At 43.5% G+C, this 27784-nt stretch overlaps 1 protein-coding gene across 1 annotated transcript; it reads right to left on the bottom strand.

Moving 5' to 3' along the window:
- Positions 1 to 3254: 3254 nt before the first annotated feature.
- On the bottom strand, positions 3255 to 3779 carry LOC110889814. The gene has a single exon (XM_022137378.1). It carries the CDS (start codon positions 3777 to 3779, stop codon positions 3255 to 3257), a length of 525 nt encoding a protein of 174 aa, XP_021993070.1.
- Positions 3780 to 27784: the final 24005 nt, after the last annotated feature.

The following is a 27784-nucleotide window of genomic DNA, read 5'->3' as shown; positions in this document are numbered from 1 at the left end:
GCGCAGGGTTGTTGGGTAATTGGCGTATCTGCGCGGCCTTAGTAGCTTCTGCATGAAGTTTGTAGTAACTTTGTTCGAAATTTGAATTCTGACGGGTTGGTGCAAATGTCGTTCATTGGGACGTTTGAGTTGACTGCTGACACGGCTGTCATCAAATTGTTTCTGACGATTCGGCTTTTGTCAGGCGACGCGCGCGTGGTAACCGTCACTCCGGGTTTCACGCCTTACGTGGCGTCTTCTGGTTGGTCACGTGCGCGGCGAATTCGGCACGTTTACCCATCGCATTAAATGCGATGGGTATATATATCCGATGAGATGGGGAGAACTCCACCTCTTCTACTGTTTTTATCCTTTTTCTCTCTCTGTTCTTCATACGGTCTTCAAATCTTCAAGCAACTTGTAGCAGATCTTCAAGTTTTCTTTTCATATCATCGAGTTTTCTCTTGGATATTCAAAATTGTATCAACGAATATCGATGGCTGAAGAACATTAAGAAGAAAATCCTGGAGAAGAAGGCCTTGTTCCCGTTCTCAGGTGGGACTTAGGCCTCTTTGAGCAGATAGTACGGGGTTTCTGGTTTCCACCGGAATGGGATGCTAAGTACCCTGGTCAGAACCAGACGGCATCCGACGCACCACCGGGGTATATCACGCTGTATGAAGATTTCTTCCATCAGGGCAACTTCCGGTTGCCGGCGACGAATTTCATGGCCCACATTTTGCAGTTTTATGGGTTTCACATCTCCCAGTTGAGTCCTCCTGGGTTGGTTAGGGTTCGACACTTCGAGTTCCTGTGTCGAGCCCATGGTGTTGAACCTACTGTGGAGAGGTTCCGTGCTTTTTATCAGCTCATCAGGAATATGGGCTTCTTCTCCTTTGCTAGTCGAGGAGCTGCGAAGAAGATACTGCTGAATCCTCCTAAAAGTTTCCATGATTGGAAACCAAAATTTTTCTATATTCGCGAGGAGGTGATCCCGATCGCCATGACCTTTCGCGCATGGACTGAGCCGATACTGAAAAAAGATCTGCCAATTCCGAAGCATGAGAATTGGTATCAACAGCTGACTCCCACTCCAAACCGAGTGTTTGGGGAAAATGTTCTGGTAGCGGCGGGCATGAGTGATCAATGGGCGCCGGATAGCAAGGATGTTCCGATTTTGAAGCTTGATGACCAAGGTTAGTCACTTTACCCCTTTGATTTTAGCTTCTTTGTGGCCTGTTTTTAATCTTGTACCTGCGCGTGCAGAAGTGCAATTGTACCAGGCTGCCTTCGCAATTTTTGGAGGTGTTATAGGCTCGCGCCCACTTAGAGCGGGGGAGCAATATTGGTATGACCAGATCAAGGGTTACTTCATCTACCCAGTTGCTGACGCTTTCGCCGATCCACCTACCTCTACTGAAGGTGCGCATATACCTAACCCTCGCCCTTTGCGCTCTGTGACTTCTGCTGGGAAAGAGATTGTCTATCTTTCCAGCGAGGAGTCTGTGTGTCACACCCTGGCTTTGCGGAAGCGTGGTTAATTTGGTTTGACTTCTTAATACCATAGCTTAATCATAACAAAGCTATATGAAATAAAATCATGCAAGATCATCCGTTCGATTACGTTTTAAAAACCAAATACAATACCATTGCTTTAATGGAAATACATCCTAACGACGTAAACATTGTTCAACAAACACAATAATAACATAAACACAGTTTAAGGACTGCGACTTGTCCAGGAAAGAGTCACATTCCCTAAACCCGGATGACCTCGAAACTAGTGCAGCGGGAAAACGTGTCATACCGCGCCAGATCCTTTAATTCCCTGAAATACATGTAAGTTGAAAAATCAACAATAATGTTGAGCGAGTTCATGTGTAAGTGAGTAAATAAACCTGTGTATGTATAAAAATCCTGGTATGTAGCAAATAAGGAAAAAGAGATCACCAATGGTTTGCAAGGCCATTGATATGTGTGAAATGCAAGTAGGAAGGCTCAAACCTAGCAGATTTATGCGTTGGGTACAAAGTCACCCCGAGGTCCGTTATGCTGGGCCTGGGGCTGGGCTCGCTACACCCAGATAGATCTACCGCTCCTGCCCCTCGGTCCTATCCTGAGGATTAATGACCTCAAGTTTCCGCCTACCCATTCACATGATCTAAGTAATAACCCTCCTTGCGCTAACCATACCATGTAAGAAATATTCGTAATCATAATAACATGTATTTCACCCCCGCAGTTTAGAAAACTGAAAACAGTTAAGAGAAAAGGGGGACATGAACTCACAGCGGTGCGTCTCTACCAAGTATGTCTCCAAGTCAAGCAGCTGTGCAACGACCTACATGTACTAATTCTATTAGACGGATGGCCGTGCCTTAGCTTAATGGTTTAAGTTTTTGGGAAATAGTTAGACAACTATTTCGTGTTTACATTCTGTGCATACTTGGTAATTATTTTCCTTCCCAAGGATGGGGGATTTAATACATGTGTGTTCGAAATATATTATTAAGTCTCACTTAACATATATCTTATTTCAAACTTCAAAATATAAATATTTTTCTCAAAAATATTATATTTTTATTTCACATAATTTTCCCAAAATAATACTTTAACAAAAATACGCGTTCATAAATACTTCCTTAAAGTGCGTAAGTTACGTTTTAACGATCAAGTGGTAATAATAATTACCGGTGTAACTTATATGTTTATCGTGAAAGCGTTTGTATTATTTTGGATTTGTTAACATTTGATAATATCATTTTTACCCTAAAAATAATATTTAAGTATCTTCACAAATAATTAACAAGTAACGTTGTGAAAAATATATTTACTAAATATATTCATCACGTTTAAATTTTGTGAAAATCCCACCTCCGATATTTTGTAAATAAAGTCGTGGCGAAACTTATATTTTGAAAACATGTCGAAAAGTATTTCTAACACTTATAGTGAAAATAATTCTAAGTGTTAGGTTTTTGGAAAAATTTCGCCAGAGTTTCCTGTGTAACTGGAGGTGGCCACGCTTTCAAGCGTATCATTTTCTTTTATAAATCAATCCAACAATTTTTTTTTTGGGTAAAGGGTTACCCCGGTGAATTTTATAAAGAATCAAAGAACAGGGTGTGACAAAGCGTTCGACACACACTAACTAGGCTTGACAGGCCAAGCCTAGGCAAACACAAACTATAAACCAAAAACACACAGCCAAAACCAAACACAACCCGAACCATAACACAAAAACTACAAGACACTTGCTAAACTAAACGTCGCCCTTAGCCCGGATCGTCCTCCTTTATTTCCCACACTTCCAAAAGCTTCCTGCTATGCACGTCCCGACCGATCTTGAACCCCATAATACGAAGTCGAACCGTATCAAAAATAGATTGAGCCACCATCTCTTCCTTATTGCGTATATTAGAAAACAACCGATTGTTCCTTTCTTTCCATATGAAGTATGTAGCAGCCGCAAGAACAAGCTTACTAACAATGTGAGCCAGCGTCTTTGAACTCGTATTATGTTCTATCCATCCCACAATAGAGCTCCAATGGTCATCAACATATTTCAGATCCGTTCTCGTCTTGACAATATTCCAAACTTTAGCCGAAAAAGAGCATTGAAAGAACAAATGATCCCTCGAGTCCCGTCCATAGTTGCAAAGAGGGCAGCACATAAGTCTTAAATTTGTCTCACTCCCAGCTTCCCAAACCGCCAGTCTATCCTGCGTCTTGAGTTTATTTTTTAGAACTAACCAAAGGAGGAAAGCGTGTCTTGGAATGCATTGGCCATACCACACCATGTTCGCCCAAACCACCTTGTTATCTCTTAACCTAAGATTGTTCCATGCTTCCCAGGAACTAAAATGCACAATTTTACCTTCCACAGTTTTCTAACCCAGTCTATCACTCGAACCAGGAACAAGATGAGGAACCGTAACATTTATGAGAACTGGGAATAAGTCATACCATGCCTGAGGCCACCTCCAATTGCCCTCCACATCTACAAGCTCATCAACCGTAGTATGTAATGTAAATCCAGCTTGAGCTATTCTCCTAGGCGTAATAAAATTACGGATCGGACTACACGAGCACCAATTGTCACTCCATGCATTAGTCTGCGAACCACTACCAATATTCCTCCAAACATAACGTCTGACTAGCGGACGAATAGCAAGAATCTTTCGCCAACTCCAAGTTAAGCTACCACGGCTTTGAACTTCCCAAAAATTACGGCCCTTTAACTTATACGAGTGGATCCATTGGACCCATAGGGACTCACGGTTGCTAATGATGCTCCAGACGTGTGTCATCATAAGGCCTTTGTTCACATCGGATATATTTCTTATCCCTAGACCCCCCTCATCTTTAGGCAAACAAACATCCTTCCAAGCAACTTTTGACCGAATATTGCCCGGGTTCCCTGCATTCCAAAGAAATCTACGCATTCTCTTTTCAAGATCCTTAACTATTCGCATAGGCAAAATAAATACCGATGCCCAGTATGTGTACATAGCTGAAAGAACAGAGTTGAGAAGCTGCAATCGGCCTGCAAAAGACAGCGATTTAGACATCCAGTGATTAACCCGCCTCTCCATACATTCCACGAGCACCCGACAGTCTCTAAAAGATAACTTAGTAGAGATCAACGGAACCCCGAGATAGCGAACCGGAAGATTACCCTCACGAAACGGCAACAAGTTCATAATCTCAGCTTTAACTTGACTTGTAACGTTACAGAAGAAGATTGTACTCTTTGGCAAGCTAGGGACTAATCCCGAGACACTCGTAAACTTGTCCAACACATTCCGAATAAGCTGAACCGATCCAGTATCCCCATTAACAAAAACAAATAAGTCATCAGCAAAGGACACATTAATAATCTTTTGTTTAGAGCATTGGCTATGGAACTTAAAAGCCGGATTTAACGCCATCTTTTGCAACATGAGGGATAACACCTCCATAACCAACGTGAATAGATATGGGGACATTGGATCTCCTTGACGAAGACCACGTTTCCCCGAAAAATACCCATGCAACTCACCATTTATGCTGACTGAATAGGACACGGACGTGACACATGCCATAATCCAAGATACCATCTTCCGGTGAAACCCGAACCGTTTTAGAATAGACTCCAAAAAAGACCAACTTACAGTGTCATAAGCTTTCTGGATGTCTATCTTCAATGCACATCTCGGCGGACCACGATTCACATGATAATTATGCATAAGCTCCTGCGTAATGAGAATGTTATCCGATATCTTCCTACCCGGAACAAACGCGGACTGGTTTATGTTCACTAATATCCCCAAGCTGCCCTTCAAACGATCAGTGATTATTTTGCTAATACATTTGTAAATCACATTGCAGCATGATATCGGCCTATAGTCAAGCACCGTATTTGGGGTATCTATCTTTGGCACCAACGCTAAGATCGTGTGGTTAATTTGCTTCAGAATTTGTCCATTATTAAAGAAATCACGCACCGCTTTTATAACCTCACTACCCACTATATCCCATGCATTTTTAAAAAACGCAGACGTGTACCCATCCGGTCCAGGGGCCTTGTTTTCACCTATGCTGAACATAGCCTGTTTCACCTCATCATCCGTGACATGTCTTACCATATCCGCCGCCACATTTTGTTGTAAAACATTAACAAATAAATCAGGATCATCAAGACTCACAACCTGATCTTCCGTACCCATGAAAGCCGAATAATGGTTAAGAAGGGCAGCCGCAACATCACTTCCCTCATACTGATTACCGTTCGTATCCTTGATGCAATTAATCTTATTTCTCGCATTCCTATTTTTCACACAATTATGGAAATAAGAAGTGTTAGAATCACCAGCGCATAACCATTGCACTCTGGACTTTTGCTTCAAAAAACACTCCTCATCATAGCTAGCAGCCTTGAAATCACGCAAACATATGACTTCCGAAGCTCTAAGTGCGGCATCAAACGGATGAGATTCCACCTGTTTTTGAACCTTATCCAACTCATTTCGTAGATCAATAACCCGTGTATGAAGGTTACCCTGATTATGTAATATCCTCCGAAAGTGAGATTTCAGCTCCTTCATCTTCTTCACAACAGAAAACATGGTCACACCTTCAACCGGTTTATTCCACTCGGTCACGACAGCATCACGAAACTCAGGTTTCGTCACAATAAAATTTGGGAATTTAAACGGTTTAGGCCGATCCCTATGGATAGAGAATAACTTCAGTATGGCCGGAGTATGATCCGAGACTCGAAACGGCTGAAAAATGGCATAAGCATCCGAAAAAGTCTCTAAAAGTTTGATGTTGCCCATGACACGATCGATCTTCTTTAGCATTCCTATCCCATCCTTTGGTTTTTGATTCCAAGTATAGTGCAACCCGTGACTTTTAATATCAATCAGTTCCGTCATTTGAACACACTCATAAAAATCTCGCATCGCTATCGTATGAGAAGACGGACCCATGAGAAAATCCTCCATATTCAATGCAGCGTTGAAGTCACCCATCACAACCCAAGGAGTGTCACATGTGAGGCCACTAAATTTGCACAGATCATCCCATAAGCTTCTCCTATCCTGGTATTTGTTCTCCGCATACACAAAGGAACAAAAAATTTCCTTTTTAACCGATTTGAACAAAATCTGCGTATGAATAACCTGATCTGATTGAGCGATAACCATAAGGTCAATGTCATCCGCATTCCACCCCAAAATCACCCTCGTACCTCTACTACACATGTCTCCATTTGAAGTCCACTTCCAATTCCTGAACACCTTCTCGCAAATCTTATTCAGCTTGTTTACATCCACATGAGACTCTAAAATGGCACAAATACTCAATTGATTCTCAGCAATAAAATGACGAACCTCACTTTGTTTCAGGGGTTGGTTCAGACCCCTTATGTTCCATGCAGCTAAGCTACCCATTACAAACCCTCGTAACCGGGAGTGCTTGCCCCCTCAGAAGATTTATTATACTGGTTACTACGCATAAAATCAGCCATCTCTGTCGGATTTAACTCCTTAACTACTTCCGGTTGATGTATACGGGTACCATTATTCTCATCAATCATGGACTTGGCACTCGTAGGGTCCCTCTTCTCATCATTCAAATCATTATCCAGCACCGCAAACGAGTTAGACACCTGCACATTTGCATTACTTCCCGTCACGTTATCACCCTTCGTACCAGACGTACTAGCAGAATATTTATTAGCCTTCGGCCTATACACTACCTTCGGTTTTTGCTTTTTTTGTGGGAACGAGTACTTAGCCATCTTTCTTCTATCCGTTACAAATCCCTCATCATCAATGGTAACCATCTTGGACTTGCCATTAGTTTTGTTGCTACACGTATTATCATCGTGACCAAATAAACAACACGTACTACACCGTTTCGGTCTCCATTCATATTCTACCTTTACCCGCTCCATAATGAACCCGTCTTCATCCATTTTTGGAATGGCTAGCGTGATGAAATCCTTTAGATCATTGTCAGCATTAATTTCAATCATCGCACGAGCATAACTACTCCTACCCCAGTTCTCAACACACATATCAGCCGTATAGGAATCTAACCTCTTTGGAACACCTATCTTTGATGCCAGCAAGCTTAAACCATCATCAGTATAAACGGAGATTGGCACATTGTGCAACTTCACCCACACTGGCACAGATTTTATACCATCTTTCTTGAGAGCAACCTTTGGTGACCATACATTCAAAAATAATGGAATTTTACGTATTAACCATGGTCCTCCCTCTAAAACCTTCGTCAATCCAACCTTTGAATCAAACTTAAAGAAAAAGAAACCTGACGTATTCATCATAAGCTTTGAAAACCCAAACTTAGCCCATACATTCTTTGCATAATATTCAACCACAGGAAAGGGTAATCTATCCCCTAAGAAGTAACCGTAGAGGACATTTTCAAACTTATCCTGAACTTGCTGAACTACCTCTTTCGGTATAACAATATCAGCGTCTTCTCTAGATTCAATAGCTTCCATAAGTCTGAAATTTACCTCCCTTTTCTTACGAGTGGCTTGCACTTTATCCGCATATGATACTGATTTTTCCTCCGGCATAGCTTCCCAGAACACCTCATCCTGCATATTATTCGGTTTATCTGCCTCCGGCCTAGCATCCTGAATATCCGTTGGTACCGTAATCTTGATAAGTTCATCAATAACATTAATTCCCTTCGAACCCTGCTGATGATCCGACACAACTCCCCTACGCGGACAGAACGTTTTGCCATCGATATTCAATAACCTAGCAGAAAAACCCTTATTAGGGTTTAGCGAGGAACTCAATACATCCGGCGGCTTCACATGTCTAGGATCCACATCCGATGACTTGCACTGACTAGAATCCATATCAAGAAAAATCAAGAACCATGCAACGTGCAAAAGAAACGAACGAATAACAAAAAAACCAAGCGATCAGACAACAAACCCTAGCAGGAACAAAACGAAAGAAAAAACCTTAAACTCGACGTCAAACGACTAGAAACCACGGTGAAGTCTAGTATCCTTACTCAGAAGGAACGACAACACCACAATTGCTAACCGGAATCAATCAAGAAGAAGATCAGTAGAGACGAAAGAACAAACGAATGCTAGGGTTTCCCTTGGTCGCCAAAATCGCCCAGAGCCATCTAGTATTATATTAAATCAATCCAACAATTTCCTTATTCAACCAAAACAATGTTCAACACATCAACTAGTCCATAAACATGTAAATTGCAAAGATTACATGAACTTGTGATTTACTCAAAAATACGAATTAAGTCCCATTATATTTAGTGGATCTTTATATAAGGCAATCCGATTTAGTAAAAACCCCGTTTTTAGAGAAATTCCGTCTTTACATCTTCTTGTAAATTTTTACAAAAATAGTTATTTTGTCGAAACTTTGTGCTTCACAAGTGTTCACACACTTGTGTTTTCTAAAAATCATTCTTGTTAGTGTAAGATCCGTCTTTAGAAAACATGATTTCCTTGACACTTGGTTCTTTGAAAATACCGCTTGTAGATCCGTAGATCTACTAGTTTTAACCACTATTTCACAAGTAAAAACGCTTTTACACAAGTTCATGATTCGTGTGTGGTAGAGTTTCTGTGACAACTCGAATTTCTAAGATTGATTTCATACGTATTACACGAGCATGTGTTTGACTAATTACTTAATTGCACATTGGATTGATATGAAAGTATATATATATGTTGATTGCTTGATTGTGCATAATTGTTTGATCGTGTATAATGGGTTCCATATTGTGAAACTTGTACTGTATGTTAGCTAGTTAGTGTGAATCATGGCCCAACCTACGAAGGATGTTCCACGAAACATGATGCATGAATCGAAGGATGTCGAAACATATGAAGGACTCGAAACATATCCTTCGCGCTCGAAACATATCCTTCGCACTCGAAACATATCCTTCGATATGTTTCGGCCCAGTCTTTCAATTTGGGCCTTGGCCCACTGCCGATTTAATATAAGTTGGATTAGAAACTTTACGTAATAACATTTTTGATCGGCAAAACCCTAGAGCTTTCGGTTCCCTTGTGTGTGTGACGGCATATAGCAGACCTACACTCTGTTCAAAGGATTTCATTACGTAATCCAGATTTCCGGTTAGTATGTGATGCTTTATGTGTATATGATCTCGTGATTTTTCCAGTTGTCTTGCAATATGTTTGTATGTTAAACAGACACGTATGTTAATCGAATATGAATGTTAATCGGATATAGATGCTAATCGGATATATTGTGACGATGTTGATTATGGTAAACGAAAACGAAACAAGTGAACACGGTTTGGTTAGTTTAAACGCAAAGATCTAAACCTGCTATCAATTAGGATCTTTGGTATTCTGTTCGGATTATTAATCAATATTACAGATCGATTGTAGTGAGGAATCGTGCTTGTATGATACTCGTTATGTAGATGTACTGTTAAGAATTGGTACTTGTTGTGATTTGTTTGGACATGCATGATAGATGATGATTGTTATGATGATGACGGCTGTAGATGATTAGGGTTTCTGTTTCTGTATTTGGCTGCACGATATCCGTAACTGATGGTGATCAAACGTAACTGTTAATTGTCGAAAGATGTTGCTACCCGAAACATAGTTGTTGTCGAAGGATGCTTGTTAGTCGAACCATAAATTTGACCGAAAGATACTAGTTTGACCGAACCATTATTGGACCGAAAGATAGTTGGACCGAAAGATAGGTTGGCCGAAAGATGACATAGGATTCGGAACATAACATTGGTCCGAAGGATAATTGTGATTACTGTTGTCGAAAGATAGTGACTGGATTCGAAGGATGTTAGGGATTATGAACATACTTTGACTGATTGATTATATGCTGGATTATTTGACATGCCATGCTAGAGATGAATGTTAGCATCTGTATTCGTGCAAGGTGAAATAATACGTGTGTGTTGTTATGCAACTGACTGTTATGTGAACATTAACTGCATGCGTACAATTGTGAACATGAACTGATTTGTTATACGTGCATACACTAGGACGTGATTAATTACTTGTGAGTGCATAACTTAGCATACCGAGCAAACCGAGGTGAGTTCACACTCCTACTAAGGCATGGGATTCCCGGGTCGTGGGAATGGGTTAAAGGTTATTATTGAAAGGAACGTACTAATGCTTTACTAGACTATCACCTATCATGTCCTCGGATGTCAGGACGGTTACGTAGGTTGGGATAACACCTACGGGTTCACATGCCATTCTATCCTCGGTTACGAAGGATACGCACGTAAAACCTACGTGTACGCATTACTTACTCCTATCCTCAGGTTACGAAGGATACGTGCGTAAAACCTACGCACACTTTATACACACTTCTGTTCTCGGACGAAGAACAGGGATAATAATACGAATAGTCTAGTGGTAACTTAACATGGGAAGCCCCCACCAGCATAACTTACTATCGGCCCTGTAGAGCCACCTGTTACTTACTGTTACACATTTACTTACTGTGAACTCGCTCAACTAGTTTGTTGACCATTCTGTTACATGCCTTGCAGATCGTTAGGTACTCGGAGCTTGCACTGGAGAAGCGGGTCGTTGTGGACAAGGATTCGTGGTTTCTATGCTGAACTATTATAACATTTGAACTATTTACTATTGTTGGATTATTACTATGCTTCCGCTACACTTTAAAACAATAACATGTTTTGAACACCTTTTGTATTGAACGGATGGTTTTCTTTTATCTTACTTAATACTATATGCATGTTCAATATGATTGGTGGCTTGATCCTGGTCAGTCACGCTCCCAAGCGGTGATACTCCGCAGGTGGATTTTGGGGGTGTGACAGATTGGTATCAGAGCCATTGGTTATAGAGAACTTGGTTTTAATATGGGAAAACGTTTTTATTAAAACCAGACTATAACCCGAACAGTGCTCTCAACGATCCACAACGACGCTTCGCTCCACGTGCAAGACTCAACTTCCTAGGTAATAAGGTTTATGTTTATTGCCTACATGCTAGAATTTGCATAGAACTTTGCTCATAGTATGCTTACATTACTTGCTCACAACTTGTCATTGCATGAGAATACTTATGTGCTTACACACTCTTCTGTCATCGCACTATTCGCGAACCTTTCTCACTTATGTTGCCTTTGATGTGAAGATCAATGGCCGCACGAATTACCATGACTCAAGCCCAGCTAGAGGCTCTCGTTGCTGCGGCAGTTGCAGCCGCCCAAGCAGGTAGTATATCCTGCGGTATAGATTCATACAAGGATCTTTAGATCCTACAATAATTCTCGTATTTAACCTTGTCCTATTCGTACACAATAGGTCAACCCGCTCAGCAACAACCTGCGTGTACCTTCAAGACTTTCATGGACTGTCGTCCTAGCTCGTTCAGTGGCACGGAGGGGGCAGTCGGACTCCTCCACTGGTTTGAAAAACTCGAGTCGGTTTTCGAAATGTGTGAATGCCCTGAGGCTCGCAGGGTGAAGTTCGCCACTGGCACACTTGAAGGGATTGCGCTCACTTGGTGGAACGCACAAGTGCAGATCTTAGGGTTGGCAGCTGCTAACGCCACACCCTGGAATGAATTCAAAGAACTGATCAAGAGGGAATACTGCACTAGAGAAGACATTCACAAGTTGGAGGACGAGTTGTATAACTTGAAAATGGTTGGTTCGGAAATTGAAGCTTACACCAAGAGATCGAATGAGTTGGCTGTGCTGTGCCCAACTATGGTAGATCCTCCATACAAGCGAATTGAGTTGTATCTCAAGGGGCTCGCGTCAGAGATTCAGAGCCACGTAACGTCGGCTAACCTCAACAACATCCAGGAAATCCAGCGTCTCGCTCATCGCATCACAGATCAGGCAGTAGACCAGGGCAAACTGCCAAAGCGTATCAGTGCTACCGCTACCGCTACTGCTACTACTACACTTGCTACTCCCAGCGAAAGTAAGAGAAAATGGGAGGGGGATTCTAGCAAGGGATCAGCATCGGTACAATCACAGTCTCAGCAGCGAAAGACGGATAGTTACCAAAGTCCCAGTCAGCACTCATCGAGCAGCCACAGACAGGGAGGGTATCGAGGAAACCTTCCAAAGTGTAACAACTGCAACAGGCATCACAGCGGCCAGTGCAATAAGGGCCGTTGTCAAAGGTGTTTAAAGATGGGTCACGAGGCCAAAGATTGTAGAAGCGCTCGCCCTGCAAATCAGAATCAGCAGTCTCAGCAACCAGCTCCACAGAATCAGCAGAATCAGCAACAGGGCAACAGGGGGTGTTATAAGTGTGGGGCTGAAGGTCACTTCAAACGCGATTGCCCACAGTTGAACCAGAACCGTAACAACAACAACCAGGGCAACGGGAATAACAACAATCAGGGTAATGGTAACAACAACAACGGCAATGAAGCTCGAGGTCGTGCTTTTGTGTTGGGTCGAGGAGATGCAGTGAATGATCCTAACGTAGTTATGGGTAAGTTCCTTCTCGACGATATTTACGTTACTGTCTTATTTGATTCAGGTGCTGATACAAGTTATATGTCCATGAAAATGAGTAACTTATTAAAACGTACACCAACACCCCTAGACACTAAACACGTCGTAGAACTAGCAAATGGCAAAAGTGTAGAAGCCGCTCATGTAGTCAAGGGTTGTAGCATTGTTCTGGCGGGTCAGACTTTCACGATAGATCTTATACCCATAGTCTTGGGTAGCTTCGACGTCGTCATCGGCATGGATTGGTTATCTCAACATCACGCAGAGATCTTATGCAAGGAAAAAGTTATTCGTATTCCTCGCTCCAGTCAAGAACCTCTCGAAGTACAAGGTGACAAAAGTGGTGCTGTGGTTGGCATCATCTCTTACTTGAAGGCGCAGAAATGTTTACGAAAGGGGCATACTGCCATTCTGGCTCTCGTTACTGATGCATCAGCAAAGGAAAAGAAGCTGGAGGATATCCCAGTTGTACGTGACTTCCCTCAGGTGTTTCCTGAAGGTTTACCAGGCTTACCGCCTCATCGCCAAGTCGAGTTTCAGATCGAATTGGCACCTGGAGCAGCACCAATAGCCCGCGCACCATATCGTTTAGCTCCAACCGAACTGGAAGAACTGTCGAAACAGCTGCAAGAGCTCTTGGAAAAGGGCTTTATTCGTCCAAGCTCTTCGCCTTGGGGAGCTCCAGTGTTATTTGTGAAGAAGAAAGACGGTACGTTCAGGATGTGTATCGACTACCGTGAACTCAACAAGGTGACGGTGAAGAACCGTTATCCTCTTCCACGCATAGATGACTTATTCGACCAGTTGCAAGGGTCGTGTTACTATTCCAAGATCGATTTGAGGTCAGGGTATCATCAGCTGAGAGTCCGGGATGAGGACGTCTCCAAAACTGCTTTCAGAACTCGTTATGGTCACTACGAGTTTCTGGTCATGCCATTCGGGCTTACAAACGCACCTGCAGTCTTCATGGATCTCATGAACAGGGTGTGCAAACCGTATCTCGACAAGTTCGTCATCGTTTTCATCGACGACATTTTGATTTACTCCAAGAGTCAGGAGGAGCATGAGCAGCATCTACGTATTATCTTGGAACTTCTTCGAAAAGAGCAATTGTACGCAAAGTTTTCAAAATGCGACTTCTGGCTTCGTGAAGTCCACTTCTTAGGCCATGTGGTAAACAAGGATGGGATTCATGTCGATCCATCCAAGGTTGATTCGATCAGAAACTGGCCAGCACCACGTACACCGACAGAAATACGCCAATTCTTGGGTTTGGCAGGTTATTACAGGCGATTTATTAAAGACTTCTCCAAGATCGCGCAACCACTCACTATGCTTACACAGAAAGGTGTCGTTTACAGATGGGGTAATACACAGGAGACCGCTTTCCAGTACTTAAAGGATAGGCTTTGCAGCGCGCCTATTCTCTCACTGCCCGAGGGCACGGATGACTTCGTGGTTTATTGTGACGCATCAATACAAGGGCTTGGTTGTGTATTGATGCAACGGGATAAAGTTATCGCATACGCCTCTCGGCAACTCAAGGTTCATGAACGGAATTATACGACGCACGATTTAGAGCTGGGAGCTGTTGTTTTCGCGCTTAAGATATGGCGACACTACCTGTACGGTACCAGGTGCACGATTTACACCGATCACAGGAGTCTCGAGCATATCCTTAAGCAAAAGGATTTGAATATGCGTCAACGAAGATGGGTTGAACTACTGAACGACTACGAATGCGCCATCAAGTATCATCCAGGCAAGGCCAATGTTGTGGCTGATGCCCTCAGTCGGAAAGACTCTCTACCTAAGCGCGTGCGAGCGCTACAGCTTACCATTCAGTCCAGTCTTCCTGCACAGATACGAGCTGCTCAGTTAGAAGCACTGAAACCCGAAAACGTCAAAGCTGAAGCCTTACGCGGTTCAAGGCAACGCATGGAACAAAAGGAAGACGGTGCTTACTATGTAACGGGGCGTATTTGGGTCCCACTCTATGGCGGATTACGTCAACTGGTAATGGATGAAGCTCACAAGTCTCGCTATTCGGTACATCCAGGGTCGGATAAAATGTACCACGACATCAGCACTACTTATTGGTGGCCTAGTATGAAGGCTCACATCGCTACGTACGTTGGAAAATGCTTAACCTGTGCGAGAGTCAAGGTTGAATACCAGAAACCAGCCGGTCTACTTCAGCAGCCCAAGATACCGCAGTGGAAATGGGAAGAAATTTCCATGGATTTCATTACGGGCTTACCTAGATCCCAGCGTGGGAATGACACTATTTGGGTAATCGTTGATCGACTCACAAAGTCTGCTCACTTTTTGGCTATCAAAGAAACGGATAAGTTTTCTACTTTAGCAGACATTTACTTGAAGGAAGTTGTTTCGAGGCACGGAGTGCCCACCTCTATTATTTCGGATCGCGATGCACGATTCACGTCAGAGCTTTGGCAAGCAATGCACAAATCCTTCGGCTCACGATTAGACATGAGCACAGCATATCATCCTCAGACGGATGGACAGTCTGAGCGAACTATTCAAACTCTAGAAGACATGCTTCGAGCGTGTGTTATCGATTTCGGCAACGGCTGGGAAAAGCACCTCCCTTTGGTGGAGTTCTCGTACAATAACAGTTACCATACCAGCATTCAAGCCGCTCCATTTGAGGCATTGTACGGACGTAAATGCCGGTCACCTCTCTGTTGGGCAGAGGTGGGGGATAGTCAAATTACGGGTCCAGATATTGTTGTGGACGCCACAGAAAAGATAGCACAGATACGACAACGCATGGCGGCAGCACGCGACCGTCAGAAAGCCTACGCGGACAAGCGTAGAAAGCCATTGGAATTTGAGGTCGGGGACCGGGTTTTATTGAAAGTTTCACCCTGGAAGGGTGTGGTTCGTTTTGGTAAAAGAGGCAAATTGAATCCGCGGTACGTCGGACCATTCGAAATCTTAGAAAAGATTGGCAAAGTAGCCTACAGATTAAACCTACCTCCTGAACTCGGTGCAGTTCACAATGTATTTCACGTGTCGAATCTGAAGAAATGCCTATCAGATGAGACCCTTATAGTTCCTTTTAAGGAACTCACTATCGACGAGCGGTTGCAGTTCGTCGAGGAACCAGTTGAAATCACGGACCGGGATGTTAAGGTCCTCAAACACAAGAGAATCCCTCTTGTTCGAGTTCGTTGGAACTCCCAGCGTGGCCCGGAGTATACATGGGAACGCGAAGACCAGATGAAAGAAAAGTACCCCCAGCTATTCGAACCCAATGCATCCACTTCTGAGGCTGAAGCTACTACTACTGAATTTCGGGACGAAATTCCAAATCAACGGGGGGATGATGTGACACCCCAGGAAAACCGGTGAACTATGTAACTTGCCTAGCTACCTCAGTAAGTGCGTACCAAATTTCGGGACGAAATTTCTTTCAAGTTGGGGATAATGTGACAACTCGAATTTCTAAGATTGATTTCATACGTATTACACGAGCATGTGTTTGACTAATTACTTAATTGCACATTGGATTGATATGAAAGTATATATATATGTTGATTGCTTGATTGTGCATAATTGTTTGATCGTGTATAATGGGTTCCATATTGTGAAACTTGTACTGTATGTTAGCTAGTTAGTGTGAATCATGGCCCAACCTACGAAGGATGTTCCACGAAACATGATGCATGAATCGAAGGATGTCGAAACATATGAAGGACTCGAAACATATCCTTCGCGCTCGAAACATATCCTTCGCACTCGAAACATATCCTTCGATATGTTTCGGCCCAGTCTTTCAATTTGGGCCTTGGCCCACTGCCGATTTAATATAAGTTGGATTAGAAACTTTACGTAATAACATTTTTGATCGGCAAAACCCTAGAGCTTTCGGTTCCCTTGTGTGTGTGACGGCATATAGCAGACCTACACTCTGTTCAAAGGATTTCATTACGTAATCCAGATTTCCGGTTAGTATGTGATGCTTTATGTGTATATGATCTCGTGATTTTTCCAGTTGTCTTGCAATATGTTTGTATGTTAAACAGACACGTATGTTAATCGAATATGAATGTTAATCGGATATAGATGCTAATCGGATATATTGTGACGATGTTGATTATGGTAAACGAAAACGAAACAAGTGAACACGGTTTGGTTAGTTTAAACGCAAAGATCTAAACCTGCTATCAATTAGGATCTTTGGTATTCTGTTCGGATTATTAATCAATATTACAGATCGATTGTAGTGAGGAATCGTGCTTGTATGATACTCGTTATGTAGATGTACTGTTAAGAATTGGTACTTGTTGTGATTTGTTTGGACATGCATGATAGATGATGATTGTTATGATGATGACGGCTGTAGATGATTAGGGTTTCTGTTTCTGTATTTGGCTGCACGATATCCGTAACTGATGGTGATCAAACGTAACTGTTAATTGTCGAAAGATGTTGCTACCCGAAACATAGTTGTTGTCGAAGGATGCTTGTTAGTCGAACCATAAATTTGACCGAAAGATACTAGTTTGACCGAACCATTATTGGACCGAAAGATAGTTGGACCGAAAGATAGGTTGGCCGAAAGATGACATAGGATTCGGAACATAACATTGGTCCGAAGGATAATTGTGATTACTGTTGTCGAAAGATAGTGACTGGATTCGAAGGATGTTAGGGATTATGAACATACTTTGACTGATTGATTATATGCTGGATTATTTGACATGCCATGCTAGAGATGAATGTTAGCATCTGTATTCGTGCAAGGTGAAATAATACGTGTGTGTTGTTATGCAACTGACTGTTATGTGAACATTAACTGCATGCGTACAATTGTGAACATGAACTGATTTGTTATACGTGCATACACTAGGACGTGATTAATTACTTGTGAGTGCATAACTTAGCATACCGAGCAAACCGAGGTGAGTTCACACTCCTACTAAGGCATGGGATTCCCGGGTCGTGGGAATGGGTTAAAGGTTATTATTGAAAGGAACGTACTAATGCTTTACTAGACTATCACCTATCATGTCCTCGGATGTCAGGACGGTTACGTAGGTTGGGATAACACCTACGGGTTCACATGCCATTCTATCCTCGGTTACGAAGGATACGCACGTAAAACCTACGTGTACGCATTACTTACTCCTATCCTCAGGTTACGAAGGATACGTGCGTAAAACCTACGCACACTTTATACACACTTCTGTTCTCGGACGAAGAACAGGGATAATAATACGAATAGTCTAGTGGTAACTTAACATGGGAAGCCCCCACCAGCATAACTTACTATCGGCCCTGTAGAGCCACCTGTTACTTACTGTTACACATTTACTTACTGTGAACTCGCTCAACTAGTTTGTTGACCATTCTGTTACATGCCTTGCAGATCGTTAGGTACTCGGAGCTTGCACTGGAGAAGCGGGTCGTTGTGGACAAGGATTCGTGGTTTCTATGCTGAACTATTATAACATTTGAACTATTTACTATTGTTGGATTATTACTATGCTTCCGCTACACTTTAAAACAATAACATGTTTTGAACACCTTTTGTATTGAACGGATGGTTTTCTTTTATCTTACTTAATACTATATGCATGTTCAATATGATTGGTGGCTTGATCCTGGTCAGTCACGCTCCCAAGCGGTGATACTCCGCAGGTGGATTTTGGGGGTGTGACAGTTTCATCCTTTAACCCTTGTTACTTCCAAAACAACCTTATGTCATGATCCAAGATCATGACCAATCCGGGTTAAACGATGATCCGAGCTACCACAACATAGATCGGGCCTAAATAACTACACAAATCAAATACTACAAGATTTACACAACAAACAAGCTTTTAACCATCACTTTTAGTGTTTTTAGTAGACTTTTATGCTTCATCTTGTAAGATTACGAGTTTTAACCGTTACATATCATTTTAACCACTTCAAAATAGTTCGAGAGTGTGATTTAAGCAACTTACTACTAGCTCGAGGCTAGGGAAGAATCTAGGCGCAAAATGAGAGGATAAAAGCAATAGAGTGAGGTCCTTTGAGCTCCGAATGCACCAAGCCTCCTTATACGGGATCCTTGACGCTTGTGTGATCTTGGAATGTGATGAACTAAACTCGAAAAATTGATGGGTGTTGAAGGGGGGTTCGGCCGAAGCCTTTGAGAGAGAGAGGAGAGTTGTTTTGTGTTGAGTTGTGAGATGAGAATGGTGGATGTGTAACTCTATGTTTTTATAGACAATTCATAAGTGTTTTACCCACAAGTCCATATGTCTTCTTGATATGGAACAAAAGAAATAAAATAATCAAAATGGTACAATTGATGGTCACAATGTGACCGAAATCGGCCAAAGGGGGGGGGGTAGTTTGGTTAATTTTCAACTATTAGTTAGATAATAGTTAGGTTAGTTTAGGTTAGTTTAGGTTAGTTAAGTGCTTAACCCGGTTAGTAGTGTGTTGTGCTTTATGGCGGGTGTTAGGGTATTCAGGGACCCTAACTGGCTCAGAAAAAGACAAATAGTGTTAATGGCAATATTTTCATGTTCCGGGTATAGTCCGGTTGTTCGGTTGGATAGTAATCCGTTAAAGCGCTTAACAAAGCTTTAGAGTGTCGTTAATACCATTTTTAGTGACACAACTTATTCCCGACACTTTGGAAAGTGTCTAGTAATATTTTTCTCATGTTTTGGCACTTTATTAGTTAGCTAAAAGCTGAATTGTTTATTAAAGTGCTGAGTTTTGTGCTTAGGGTACGTTTTAGGCACATCCAGTCATTGTAACTTATTCCTAGAGACGCAGTTCTACAACCCTTGTATCCCTACACTCACCACTAGTGTAGTAAAACATTTCTGGCTCATACAGGCCTTAGAGGCAATATCTGCCTGATGCTGGCTTTATCAGCATGTTCAATAGGTTATCCGTTTGTAGTGCTACTGTGCTTTTGTGCATCATGTTTGTCACTGAGGTTCAGCATGTAAATAATGTAGTGACGGTAATTAAAGCATGATGCAGATATGTACAAGTATCAGAAATCAAGTAGCAGTTCATCAGTAATTTCAAGCAAGCACAGTAATTAAGCAGTAATTAATTATTAGTTAAGTCGTACGGATACCTGGTTTAGTGAGGGTTGTCACATTCTCCCCCTGTTAGAAAAATTTTGTCCCGAAATTTTAACTTCTGCTTCTAGTCGCAGGGTTCTTGGGAAATAAGTGGGGGTATTTCTCTTTCATCCGGTCCTCACGTTCCTAGGAGTATTCAGGGCCATGTCTGGCATTCCAACGAACCTTGACGAGCTTGACACTGCTCCGGCGGGTCTTGTTCACTTTCCAATCCGTAACCTCAACAGGTTCTTCAACGAAGTGGAGCGTGTCGTCAACATGAATTTCGTCGGTCGGAATGACAACGGTATCTTGCGTTGGACTCTTCCTCAAATTTGATACGTGGAATGTATCGTGAACACCATTCAGTTCAGCAGGTAAGTCCAGCTTGTATGCTACTAGCCCAATCCTTTCCAAAATTCTGAACGGACCAATATACCGCGGATTCAACTTCCCACGCTTCCCGAAGCGTGCCACACCCTTCCAGGGTGATACCTTCAACAAAACCATATCTCCTACCTCAAATTCCAGCGGCTTCCTTTTTCGATCCGCGTAGTCTTTCTAGCGGTCACGAGCCGCACTGATGCGATCTCGGATCTGTGCAATCTTGTCTGTGGTTTCCTGGACCACATCAGGACCAACCAACTGTCTATCACCTGCGTCAGACCAACAAAGCGGTGATCTGCACTTGCGCCCATATAAAGCTTCGAATGGCATGGCACCAATACTGGTGTGGTAGCTGTTGTTGTATGAAAATTCGACCAAAGGCAAATGCTTATCCCAGCTACCACCCAAATCCATAACACACGCTCTCAGCATGTCTTCCAAAGTCTGTATCGTCCGCTCGCTTTGACCGTCGGTCTGCGGGTGAAACGCGGTGCTCATATTCAATTGCGAGCCAAAAGCTTCCTGGAAGGATTGCCAAATCCTTGATATGAACCTTCCGTCTCTGTCGGAAATGATTGAGAGAGGTACTCCATGGCGTGTAACAATCTCTCTCATGTAAATTTCGGCCAACTTGCTAGTATTATCCTTCTCTCTGATAGGTAAGAAGTGCGCTGACTTCGTTAATCGATCCACTATTACCCAAATAGTGTCATGGCCTTTTGGCGTTCTTGGCAACTTTGTAATAAAATCCATGGAAATTTCTTCCCATTTCCACTTGGGAATTTCTGGTTGTTGCAGAAGTCCTGAAGGCTTCTGGTATTCCGCTTTCACTTTAGCGCATGTTAGACCCTTGCTCACATAAACGGCAACATCGCCTTTCATCCTAGGCCACCAATAGAAATCCTTAAGGTCCTGGTACATCTTATCCGCTCCCGGATGGATAGAGTACCGCGATTTGTGAGCTTCATCGGAAATAACCTTCCTTAAATCTCCAAACAAAGGAACCCAAATCCTTTTCTCAAAACATAACGTTCCTTCCTTGTTTGGTACCAATAGCTTCTCCATCCCACGGAGATATTCTTCTTCAAGGTTTCCTTCCTTGAGAGCTTCTTTTTGCGCAGCACGGATGCGCAAAGAAAGATCGGTTTGGATAATCATTTCCAAAGCCCTAACCCTTATGGGCTTGATCCTCTCCTTTCGACTTAGGGCATCGGCGACCACATTCGCCTTCCCTGGATGATACTTTATCTCACAGTCATAGTCATTCAACAACTCTACCCATCGTCTCTGTCTCATATTCAACTCCTTCTGGTTGAATATGTGTTGTAGGCTCTTGTGATCTGTGAAGATTGTACACTTTGTACCATAAAGGTAGTGTCTCCAGATCTTTAAAGCAAAAACCATTGCGCCAAGTTCCAGGTCATGTGTGGTATAGTTCTTTTCATGTACCTTCAGCTGGCGTGACGCGTAAGCAATAACCTTTTGGCGTTGCATCAGCACACAACCCAATCCTTGACGCGAAGCGTCGCAATATACCACAAAATCATCTGTACCTTCCGGTAGCGATAAGATCGGCGCATTACAAAGCTTATCTTTCAATATCTGGAACGCTTCTTCCTGTTTGATTCCCCAATCAAACTTCTTATCCTTCTGAGTGAGGAGCGTCAATGGTTGAGCGATTTTTGAAAAATTCTCAATGAACCTTCGGTAGTAACCAGCCAAACCTAAGAATTGTCGAATTTCGGTTGGCGTCTTTGGCGTTTCCCAATTCTTGATCGCTTCGATCTTTGTGGGATCAACATGAATTCCATCTCCATTTACCACGTGCCCAAGGAATTGTACTTCTCATAGCCAAAACTCGCACTTAGAGAACTTGGCATACAGCTGTTCCTTCTTCAGCAGTTCCAAAATGGCTCTTAAATGCTGTTCGTGCTCAGCCTTCGTCTTTGAATAAATCAAGATGTCATCGATAAACACAATCACGAACTTATCCAAGTAGGGCTTGCAAACCCTATTCATCAAATCCATGAACACTGCAGGTGCGTTTGTTAATCCAAACGGCATAACTAGGAACTCGTAGTGTCCATAACGAGTTCTGAAGGTTGTCTTTGGGATACTCTCCTCTTGTATCCTTAGCTGATGGTATCCAGATCGAAGATCAATCTTTGAATAAAAGCTTGAGCCTTGCAGTTGGTCGAATAGATCGTCGATTCTCGGCAGAGGGTATCTATTCTTAATCGTCAGCTTATTCAACTCCCGGTAGTCGATGCACATTCGAAAACTACCGTCCTTCTTCTTGACAAACAAAACTGGAGCTCCCCAAGGCGAGAAGGTTGGTCGGATAAATCCCTTCTCTAACAACTCTTGAAGTTGTGTCGACAGTTCTTGCATCTCAGACGGAGCAAGTCTATAGGGTGCCTTAGCCACAGGCGCGGCGCCTGGAACTAAGTCGATGCGAAACTCTACTTGCCTCAGAGGCGGCAGTCCGGGCAAGTCTTCTGGGAAGACTTCCGGATATTCCTTCACGACAGGGATGTCTTCAATTCTTGGCTCAGCAGCTTTCTTATCCACAATGTGTGCCAGGAAGGCAGCACATCCCTTCTACAAACACTTTCGCGCTTTCAAGCAGCTGATAATTCTCAAAGGCGTCTCACGCTTCTCTCCATGAACCACAATTGTTTCACCATCTTCGGTTGGGATACGAACGACCTTTTCGTGACAAAATATCTCTGCCTTGTTGCCTGATAACCAATCCATTCCTACCACCACGTCGAAGCTTCCCAGCTGAACTGGTAGTAGGTCCAGAGCAAACTCACGCTCTCCCAATTCGATCACACAGCCTCTGACAACTTCATTGGCTTCTACCAACTTTCCATTAGCCAATTCGATTGAGTACGGAACATCTAATTTACTAGCGGCTAAACCAAGCATATTCTTAAACTCTAACGACACGAAGCTATAATCGGCGCCAGTATCAAATAAAACGGATGCATGGCGTTGGTTTACAAGGAACGTACCAGTGACAACATTGGGATCCTGGCGCGCTTCCCTCGCTTCGATGTTAAATACTCTTCCACGGGCTTGGTTTAACTCTGGGCAATTCCTCTTGTAGTGCCCAAGATCACCACAGTTGAAGCATCCGGGTCTATGCCCATTTCCACCACCATTTCCAGCTTGATTATTCCTCTGGTTACGATTCACAGCGCCCGCTTGATTCGCATTGTTAATTCGACTTCCATTCCCTCCATTATTTCCTTGTGGGCGATTTCCATTTCCACCCTGGTTGTTGTTTCTGTTTCTAAATCCTCCCTGGCCTCTCTGGCCAACAGTGGCCCAACAAGAATCCTTCAAGTGGCCAGATTTCCCACTAGCTTCGCATACTTTCAAACCACAACGGCCAGAATGGTGGCGCTGGCAGGTATTACACTTAGGCTGGGTGCCCATGTATCCTTTTCCTTTCTTTCCACTACCAGCTGTAACCTGAGCTGGCATGCTTGTTTCTCCTTTCTTGACAACGCCACTGGTGCCTTGCTTGAAGTTTGAAAACTTCCGTTTGTTACCTCCGGATGACTCAACGTGAGTCTCCTTCTTCTTAGGCTCAGCATCATCGAACTTGTTCAGGCGAATAGCCTCCTCTGTGAGTGCCACGCTCAAATCAATCGCCTCAGTAATAGTAGCAGGCTTGGAAGAGGTCACCATGCTTATAATTTTAGGAGCTAATCCCCAAATGAAGCGTTCAACCCGCTTGAACTCTGGAGTGACCATGTAGGGTACCACATGCGATAAGTCATGAAACCTCTGAACATATTTCGCGATCTTTGGACCTTCCATCTTTAAATGCCAGAATTCAGTCTCCAATTTCTGGATTTCAGCGCGGGAACAATACTTTTTGCGCATAAGTTCCTTCAATTCGGTCCAGGTTAGTGTGTAGGCAGCAGCTTCACCAAGTGTCTGTACTTGCAAATTCCACCAAGATAGGGCTCCATCCAAGAATAGCCCAGAGATATAGGTGACTTGCTGATCTAGTGCGCATTTGCTCATGCGAAGAACAGCTTCAGTTTTCTCAGCCCAACGAACAAAGGCGACAGCACCTCCTGTGCCATCAAAGTTGACCGGCTTGCAGTCTAGAAACTGCTTGTAGGTGCACCCTGCACGTACAGTATAACGCCATTAGCATCTTTGCTATAGATATCCAATTAGGTCATGGTATGTCTAAATGACTTAGTATTACCATGAGGCGGGTTGTTGTTGTTGCCAGTATTGCCAGAGTTGCTTCCACTACTCCCTCCTTGAGAGGCGGCGTATTGTGCGATGGCAGCAGCGATGATTTGCTGGAGTTCCGCCTGATTAGTAGGCATTTGCGGTTGTTGACGTCTCGGCGGCATCTTCTAAAAGATGGGTTTACGTCGGTCAGGGCATAGTAAAGCGTACGTATATAATGGTAGTAATAGTACATATCATCTCGTGTTATCAATATATCATTCACATAACATCCCATGTCACAAATATTATTCACACAACATCCCATGTCATAAAAATATAAATAATCAATCAAGCATCAAATATGATGAGAATACTGCGATTGCCATATATCGAGACCACATAGTAAGTGTACAAGTACATCACAGTGTCATACAACATCAATCGACTAAGGTCTACATCACCCCAGTCCAAAAACTATATCAAATCAGTGTCAAATACATCCATATATGTCAACAAAAGTCAAAATCATAATGTAGTCTCCAAAAATGTTGTGCAGTCAAAATCAATCGCCGTCTTCTCACCAACGTCTACCCAAACGGCACTGATGAGCTCTACACGGATGGCGGTGGAAGAGGGGGAAAATGAGTGTAGAACAAACGACGCAACTGGAGCCAGTCCTCCTCCATGGCTCTCTTGGTACGTAAGAAAGAAGCAACCTGCCGCTCTAATGAGAGAAGGCGTGCAGCATAATCCGGTGGTAAAGGTCGAGAGGGCTGCAAAGGAGAGTGGGTCTGACCATGACACTGGCATGGCGGCAGCTGAGCTCTCTCAAGCTCCTGAATGCGCTGTGTGTATGTCTCGTGCTGAAAAACAAAAGACATCAAAACGTCCTCAATAGAGTGCCCCATATGGAAGGGATGGTAAGGGTCGGTCGGTGGCATAACAGGTGGTGATGACCAGAGAAACGGCTCCCTGGCTGGATCAAAAGGTGCCACATGAAATGGAGAAACAGGGGGTAAAACAGGTGGAAACTGTGGCATAAAGGGAACAGACGTCGGCACGTGTCCAAAGGGATGGGCCGAAGAACCCTCTCCAGGTCGCGCTGGAGGTGTAAACTGAGGGAATGAAAAGGAGGTATCAACGTGACGGGTATCAGGGATCTGAGGGGGAATAGGTGGAACCTCGTCATCAGCAGGAATCCACCCGTGCTGGGCGTGCTCATCTCGTGGGTCCCTCTGTGCCTCAAAAAGTGCACGATCAAACTGAACAGGTATAGGATCAGGGTGGGGTGCAACAAGAGGGTCAACAGGTGCATCAGCAATAAGTGGGGGATCAACGTGATCAGCAGCAATGACATGATCGCCCTCCAACAACGGAGCATCCACAGGGTGATCATCAATAGGTGGGTCAGCAATGACAGGCTCAATAAGGGGTGCGTCAGCATGAACTGGGTCATGCTCAAGCGCAGGGTCTAGAGCGGCTGCCTGCTCAGGGGCCATGGCAGGCTCGGGATCATCAAAGGCCATCTCAAAATCAAACTCAGGGTCGATGGGATCAACTGGGTCAGCTGGGTCGACCGGATCCTCCATAGGATGATCCATAGGTATAAACTCTATCTCCTGGTCCGGGTCGAATCCTGGAGGAAAGACAGGATCAGAATCCTCCACATCATCGTGGTCGAAAGCAAAGCTAGGAATAAGGGCAACAGAGGATGCCTGGTCAGGATCTGAACCATGTGAAAAGTGCTGTGCGCTCCGAGTGTGTGAAGGTGCGGAGGCCACAGACTCGAAAGAGTCTGGGACCGGAGAGTGAGCAGGTGACTCCTCAGCGGGAGCATCTGCGATCATCAAGAGATCACCAGCAGCAAGAAGGGCCTCGCCCTGAGCCTCATCCTCTATGGGCTCATCATCATACAAATCAATATCACCATCAGCATCGGCGTCAAGAAGTAAATCGTAGGCAGGGTAAACGGCCAATGGTATGGGAGCAGGGATCTCCACTAATGGTAGGTCCCCGGCCAAAGGGCCATCAGCGAGCTCATTAGCCTCGTCAGGTAGCGCAAAGGGCTGAAAGTCGTCCTCGTCCGTGCTAATAACGTCCGACGTGTGCACCTCGTGCTCTGAAGATGCTAGGTCATCTGATACTATAGGTCTAGGGCCTGTGGTGTCTGAGTCGCCAGTGCCGGGCGAGTCCATGTGTCTGTAACATAAACACAAATATGCACAAATAATCAGTCATACAATCAGGTAAACACATTAGTCACCAAATAAGAAATCACATAATTCTCCTAGTCCCACTAGCCTCCCAGTCTCCTAGACTGACTTTCCTAGTCCCACTAGCCAAATTCCTCCAGCCTCTCAGACTGCTCTTCCTAGTCTCACTAGCCAAATTCTCCCAGTCTCTAAGACTGCTCTTCCTAGTCTCACTAGCCAAATTCTCCCAGTCTCTAAGACTGCTCTTCCTAGTCTCACTAGCCATCTACCTCGATCTCTTAGACCGAGCCTCGGCCTCCCAGACCGAGCCTCAGCCACCCAGACTGAGCCTATAAATAATAATAAAGAAAATGTGCTCAACATTTGTTTATAAAAACGTTTTGGATCTGGACTTAAGTGGTATGCAGTAAAAATGTTTTCGTGAGAGCCCTAGTGATCATAGTCTAGACTCGAGAAGGAATCCTAGTTCGCTATGATCAGAGCTCTGATACCAAGTTGTCACACCCTGGCTTTGCGGAAGCGTGGTTAATTTGGTGTGACTTCTTAATACCATAGCTTAATCATAACAAAGCTATATGAAATAAAATCATGCAAGATCATCCGTTCGATTACGTTTTAAAAACCAAATACAATACCATTGCTTTAACGGAAATACATCCTAACGACGTAAACATTGTTCAACAAACACAATAATAACATAAACACAGTTTAAGGACTGCGAATTGTCCAGGAAAGAGTCACATTCCCTACACCCGGATGACCTCGAAACTAGTGCAGCGGGAAAACGTGTCATACCGCGCCAGATCCTTTAATTCCCTGAAATACATGTAAGTTGAAAGATCAACAATAATGTTGAGCGAGTTCATGTGTA

Source organism: Helianthus annuus, chromosome 2 (assembly GCF_002127325.2).
Source record: "Helianthus annuus cultivar XRQ/B chromosome 2, HanXRQr2.0-SUNRISE, whole genome shotgun sequence".
Taxonomy (NCBI): Eukaryota; Viridiplantae; Streptophyta; class Magnoliopsida; order Asterales; family Asteraceae; genus Helianthus; species Helianthus annuus.
This window is presented reverse-complemented; position numbering and strand designations above follow the sequence as displayed.